The sequence below is a fragment of the Rhagoletis zephyria genome, unplaced genomic scaffold (assembly GCF_001687245.7).
Source record: "Rhagoletis zephyria isolate East Lansing unplaced genomic scaffold, Rhagoletis_zephyria_1.1 Rzeph_scaffold_07670, whole genome shotgun sequence".
NCBI lineage: Eukaryota > Metazoa > Arthropoda > Insecta > Diptera > Tephritidae > Rhagoletis > Rhagoletis zephyria.
This window is the reverse complement of record NW_016164752.1, coordinates 22,994-30,127: the sequence shown is the minus strand read 5'-3', so window position 1 is coordinate 30,127 and position 7,134 is coordinate 22,994. Positions and strand designations below refer to the sequence as shown.

Genomic DNA, 7,134 nt, shown 5'->3' with positions numbered 1-7,134 from the left:
TTTTTGTTACAAAATTTTTTCTAAAATTTTACACATCTTTAAAAAAAAACCATTACCATCTTTACCACATTTTCTATCTGTATATGTACTTTGTATGTATGTTTGTACACCTTCTTCTAACCCCTTTCACAGGCTTGTCAATGTACTTTTTCTATGGACTACCGAATAGTTTAAGACAGTTAAAGAGGCAGCGTAACGGTTGGCAAAAACTGAAATACAGTAACTCATTTTAATGATGTAAATATATAACAATTAGTTTAAGAGCATATGTATATGTGTTTGTATATGAGCAAATCTCACGAGTAGTTTTGTTTTTAGTGTCAATATCTTCTCCCGCCAGAACATAAAATCGCTAAAGCATTCTTCTTGCATTTACTACCCTGCCCGCCTTTAGTTCATACACTTCACACTTTTATTACATAAAATCTTGAAGCAGAAATGTTTCAAAGCGTCTGAAGTAAAGGTGAGCAGGGTAGTATTTCAATCAGTGAAGTTCCAGTTCAATAAAAAATAAATCAAATAATTGAGAAGTTATCGCCTTAAAACGTTTGTCACTCAATAATCACAATTGTTTTTGTTTTTTTAATAGCTTTTGAAAGTTTTTAAAGAGAATGTTCAGATTAGAGGCAAAGAAAGTTGGCGGTGGCATGGTTTTAGTGAAATGTCATAAACTTGTTAAAAGTCAAGTGGTCGGCAACAAAAACGAATGCCACGTGGTATATCTGTGACATTTTAAAAGTGAAAAAGAATTGCATTAATTGAAACAAAAATTTTTTACTTCTTTAGTATGTATATATTTTTTAAACTTTCATTTGAATAAACTTTCGCCCAAAAAGTCGTGTTTGTCGAAAAATGTAACAGCTCGTGAGATTTTCTACATAAATACATATATATGTATACATACATACATAATTAGAAAAGGTGCTGAAAGAAAAAGTGAAATCAAAACTGCAAACTTTTAGACAACGATAAATTAGTGATTAAGAAAGCTATGAAAGCAAATAGCTAGATAATAATAAAGAAACTTTGTATGTGAATGATTTTGCTCTTGAGTTTTAATGGTTTTTTATAACACCGAGCCACAGTAATATTTACACACCAAAAAGAAATCAGTAGATATACTTGCGAAACTAGGGGCCAAAAATTTAGGTGATTTACAAGACATCTAAAGCGTTTTAATATTTTCAAATCGTAAAATGTTTCAACATAAACTAAAGATTAAAATGCTTTTTTGTGAAATATATAATTTGCTCTTATCACACACTACGATTTCCCTAAATTCATTTTAACTGTTATCTTATATTGAAAAGTTGTATGCCTTTAAAACATTCAATGCATTGTGAATTCTCCAATAGAAAAACTGCGCTTTAAGTTTTCTTAAAACGGACTTTGAAACTTCAAGGATATAACTAATTAAAAAAATTATTTTAAAAATTCATTGCAATGTAAAATAACAATATGGGAAATTCAACCTTTTTTTTAGTTTTTTAAAAGCTTTTAAGAGATTTTCTAACTTAGCACGCCGTTTAACTTATAAGGTACAATATTACTTACTCGTAAATCTTCTGCTTTGGAACTATGTAAAACGTGACTTAAATTTTGTATATCTTTAAAGGTCTTTGGAGGACATAGGCAGGACTTGGAATTGGCCCCGATACATTCCAGTTTGTCGATAAATTTAAAAAATACTAAAATCCGATAACTCAACAAAATACCATAACTCTATAAGTTTAAAGAACTCGATGCATTACGATAACTCGATAAATTCCGGTAACTCTACAAATAATGATAATTAAATAAATATCGGTAACTTGATGAATTTCATTTATTTGACAAATTTCGATTATCCCATAAATTTGTATAGCTCGATAACTANTATGTCTTTTGAAAATTGTGTCCTTTGATACCCTTGAATTTATAATATTTAGTTTTGAAAAAATTATACGTTAAGGACCAACATCTTCAAATTTCATCCTTCTAACTTAATTCGTCCCTGTGAAATAACAAAAAAGTATATATTTTTTTAGTGCCACAAAATATTTTTTTTTTATTTGGCGTCCATACTGCTATTCTGCATTGCATTGAACTTTAAAAATAATTCTTTGAATTAATAAATTCGCTAAACTTCAAAGTCCTTAAAAAAATCCTGACTTCAGAGAGAAAAACTAAAAATGCAGCTTTGCTATATTTTGCGCCTAGTTTCGTAAGTATATTGAATGCTTCGTGTATTTTGAAATTTTGCGGTTCTTGTCGCACGGTGTAATCATTAAAAAATAAGTAAACAGTTTTTATTAAAAAATTTTGTTTGTTGATTTGTATTAAAAGCAAAAATTTTACGATAATTAAATATGAATTAATGTCTGAATACGAATTGTGTTTTTTTTTCTCAAAATCTATTCTGTAGCTGAAAAGTTTTGCATCTCAAGACTTAACTAACTCCTGCAGTTTGTGACTCAGGGCGAAAATTAAAAAAAAAAACATAAAATGTAAAGGTCCCTAAGTCATGCAGACTGCGCCACTGGTGCGGGTAAGGGTATTAAAAATAATATCACAACACACTTTACCTGCGCTGCGGCGCTGTCGATTAACATCTGATCAGTTTTAAATACGACATCGGTATCATCTTCTATGAAAGTACTAAATGCATATCGTCACTTTTTATTAAAATATAATAAAATTAGGCAATAGCGAGTATAATTTATTACTAAATCTATTTATTGCATCTTCTCAACCAAAGTTTAGATACAGTTCATCAAGTTATTTCTAAGCAAATAAGCACAAATTTCCATATTTTTTTATCAACTAAAGATTATTTTATAACTAGTTGCATACTAAATATAAAAAAAAAAAACATGTAAACATATTTAAGTTTAGGTTTCTGTCCTCAATAATTTAACAAACTATAGGCTCTTTAATATATACATATGTATGTATGTAAGTAATTATTTGAACAAATCGGCTTCTGAAGGCTTTCTGTCCACTTTCTCAGCTTTCTTTCTACTGCAGCGTGCTCTGTGGTGGTGTGAGTGGCGTCCATGTGCCGCTCGACGTAGTCGGGCTGCGGTTACAGCTGAAGTGGCGGCCACCGATGCACGTTCGTGACTGGGCGGCACAACACTGTCCAGTGTCTCTAACTTTACGGCAACCGATGGCGAGTGGACTTTCAAATTGCTGCATTCCAAAGTGAGAACTGAACTGCCATCGCCGCCGCTGCCGCCTTCACTGCTGGTCTGCTGGGGGGCGACTTATAGATAGCGGCCTGTGGATCTTCGATGTGATTTAGGAACATCGATGGGTTCAAGCGGATGTGAGGTAGTAACTGTTGGTGCATAAGAGAAAGTGATGGAAGGCAGGGTGTGGGGTGTTTGATGGATGGGTGGGGGATATCAATAAAAACTACATTCAATTAAATTAGTTCGAAGTCGGGACAGTAGCATGTTTTCGAGTGTTTCGAATTTCGCTTAGGCAACAGCAACTCTTCCGAAATCGGTATTCGTTCACTTTCAAACAGCAAAACTCGAAACAGATCGAAATTAAAGGAAGTGATTTCCGTTTGCTGTGAACTTACCCCAAATCCGATACCAGCGGTATGTACTCCGGCTGATATCCATATGCTGCGTTCTGATACAATCCATACTCAGCGCCGCCGCCATTGTGCCACGAGGTGCCCGCGTAGCTCAGCGCCGTGGGCGCGTTCAAATACGTTCGTGTACAACTGGTGCGAGGGCGAGGTGGGCGTTGGGTGGTAAACTTGGTGCGTTGGTGGTGCACCATAGGACTGTGTGGGCGTGCTGGTCTGATACATATCAGCTGCATGTGCCGCTGCTGCCGCCGCTGACTGTGCGACATTGTATTGATGCGACGGGTGTGGTGTGAGGTGGTGAATGGTATAGCCTGGCGATGGACTGGTGTAATTCGGCGATCCACCATTTGTCGGCGATGGAGAGTTGTGTGCAGCTGCAAAATATAGAAAAGAATATTAATCACACATTTCATACACGCTACTATGCATGACTCACAAATCGCACGACCAGCGCCGCTTCCGCTGCCGCTGTTGCTGCTTTGGTTTACATTCACCGGCACTGCTGTCGGCGGAACGGCACTAACTGCTGCCGGCGAACTCCAATAACCGCCGTTGCCTTGCCAGCCACCCGCGTATGAGAACATCGATGAACTCGGCTCCACCGGCATGAAGCTGGACTGTGTATAGGAACTGGAAAACCCTGAAAAGGAGCCAACTGGATTTGCGGAGCTGGTCATGCCTACATTGCTGCCGCTAACGCCCAAGTTTGTGGTATGTGCGGATTGTAGGCTTGTCGGAGTGTGTGGCGCTGAAGGTGGCTGCTGCGGTGGCGAAGCGCTGCCAGTGCTGCCGTTCATCACGCCAGAATTACCAGGTCCTGGAGAGCTCGACCCAGGAGTGGTTGGAGTCAAACGCGGTCGTGCATAAGGTGAAGCGCGTGCACTATGTGCAGACATGCTGCGACTGCTGAGCGTACGTCCATAGCGGTCACAACCCATGCCTAGGGGAGAATTCGATACCGCCAAGCTTGGTGGCGGTGGTGGAGGCGCTTGTGCAACGCTGGTGTAATGGGTCGGCGGTGGTATTAGCCATCCGTAGGGTGCCTCATGAGAATACAGCGTATCGGGACGCTCCTTTGTGCAATAGGGTGTGTTTTCATTAGAAATGGCGCTATCTTAACAAAAAGTAGCAACAGAAAATTACCTTTGCATCCAGAAAGGCTTTCGCAAATGGATTGTATTTGATCTTTAACGATGTGACCTCCTCGTTTTGATAGGCCGTTACAGCAATGAATTGTGGTCTCTGGAAATGTATAGGTAACCACATGGCGCTGCTCTGAACCCACACGCACCAAATGCACGCGCGGCTCGTACTTGTGCAGCGAGTTCAGCATAATCTGGCCATTGCCGTTCGTCTTGTTGGTCAGTTTCACCTTCGCAAAAGAAATCGGCTCCTTCATCCAGTGTGCCCGAAGTTCGGTGATTCCGGGTGCACGTAAAAGGGTTCGCAGGAGGTACTTCCGCCTTGCCACCGGGCACCTGAAGAAAATCCGCATGGCACTGCGTTAATTATGATTTGACGCGCATACATTTAAGAAAGCCAAACTCACCCACTCGCCGTTAACGTACTTCCAACGATGTGAATCCACCTGCACGAACTCCAGCAGTACTGTATACATGGCGGCTGGGTCCAGACCGGAAGTGCTAATCTTAACCACTGGAAACATGCGTCTGTTAAGATGAAAATAAATAAATGACGCATTAGTGAGAATTGCGACATTAAACATGTTTGTGTCCACCTTCTAACATACACGCCGATTTTACAGCTGATTTGTGCTGAAGGCGAAAAGCGCTTGTTTACAAGTACAATGAAACCAGATTTATTTTTAGACTATCTGCTTGTAAAAGCGTGAAGAAAAACATCACACCCCATGCAAAGCGCGCTGGCTATTAATTATGACTATCGTAAAACTATTTTTGTTTTGTCCAACACATAAAAAATGTTCTAATTACAAAACAAAACACCAAACGAACAATAGAAACATCATTGCCAATTACGACGCGGCTTTATGGGGACGCCATAAGTCTGTGTAACGGGTGCACACTGTTGACATTGAAAAACAGTTTAAATGTGCTGCAAAGCCAGTGGTAAACAACTCATCCCATTTAGCACAATATATTTGCACACGCGAAGTGCTGAGGCACACAAATGATACCCTGTCCTTTCCAAGCCCTCCACCCATTTCTTCTTCGTACTCACCTGCCATTCTTCGTGACGATCATTTCGTTGGTAAGATTCTGAAAGCGTAGCCATAATTCACGGTCATCCAGGCTGACGTGCAGATTTCGCTCCATGCCGGGGCTGCGATTTGTCGCCAACGGCGCCCCAAGATGATTTATGCTGCTGCCCATGCCATGAATAAGACCGCCGCCGCCGCCGCTAATACCGCTGCCACCCGTAGCGACGCTGTGATGTGTGTGCTGTGCGTGTGGTGAATGTGCGCTCGACGAATGGCTGCCATTGTTGTTGTTGGTGGCGCTGTGGTGTGATAGGCCAACGCTACTGGTATTGTCACCATTTACATTCGTCAAATTGTTGTTGTTGTGGTTGTTGGTGTTGTTGTTATTCGATGTTGTGCCACTCATGCCAGCCGGATCGACGGCGGACAAAATGTGCGAGGTGGTCATGGCGTCTGTTGGAATGAAAAGCAAAGTTGTTTATAAAAGTTACAAAGCCATTTTTGTTAGACATAAGAAAGTAAATTTGTATAGACCGCACTGTTAAGAAAACCAATAGACCTTTTCTAAATACAATTCTAAGTTATGATTAGTAGGAGGAAAAACTGCCATAAAAAACCTTTTTCAATGAATTGGGTTTTTGGCTGTCCAGGTTGGGTCCCAGAAACCTGTGATTGATTGAATATGGAGTGAAAAGGGAGTCAAAGTGTTTTTCTTTTTATTATCTTGTTTTTCTTTTCTTTGTATCTAGTCTGTAAAGCTTATCATATGTTATCATGGAAACGCGTAAATACCTCATAACCGCGTAAACCTGTAAATTTTCTTGAAGAAATAAATATACAAGCATTTTCTTCTTGAGAGCTGCCAGCTAATTTAAGAAATTTTAATAAAAGAAAATTTCNGGGAATGAAAAAAAAAGTTGTTTATAAAAGTTACAAAGCCATTTTTGTTAGACATAAGCAAGAAAATTTGTATAGACCGCACTGCTGAAATACCAGGCAGCCCATAGCACTAAGTTAAGGAAACCAATAGACCTTTTCTAAATACAATTCAAAGTTATAATTAGTAGGAGGAAAAACTGTCATAAAAAACCATTTTCAATGAATTGGGTTTTTGGCTGTCCAGGTTGGGTCCCAGAAACGTGTGATTGCTTGAATATGGAGTGAAAAGGGAGTCAAAGTGTTTTTCTTTTTATTATCTTGTTTTCCTTTTCTTTGTATCTAGTCTGTAAAGCTTATCATTATGTTATCATGGAAACGCGTAAATACCTCATAACCGCGTAAACCTGTAAATTTTCTTGAAGAAATAAATATACAAGCATTTTTTTCTTGAGAGCTGCCAGCTAATTTAAGAAATTTTAATAAAAGAAAATTT

At 38.9% G+C, this 7,134-nt stretch overlaps 1 protein-coding gene and 1 pseudogene across 1 annotated transcript; both read right to left on the bottom strand.

The window, feature by feature from the left end:
* Window positions 1–2,600: 2,600 nt before the first annotated feature.
* LOC108374390 (T-related protein-like) lies at window positions 2,601–3,296 on the bottom strand (annotated as a pseudogene).
* LOC108374391 (T-related protein-like) lies at window positions 3,146–6,471 on the bottom strand. The gene is given in 10 exon segments (XM_017630373.1): window positions 3,146–3,319; window positions 3,569–3,700; window positions 3,702–3,957; window positions 4,020–4,656; window positions 4,727–4,819; window positions 4,821–4,990; window positions 4,993–5,022; window positions 5,025–5,061; window positions 5,133–5,253; window positions 5,783–6,471. Coding segments are annotated over 10 exon segments (1,926 nt in total). The 5' UTR covers window positions 6,211–6,471; the 3' UTR covers window positions 3,146–3,297.
* Between the last annotated feature and the right edge of the window lie 663 nt (window positions 6,472–7,134).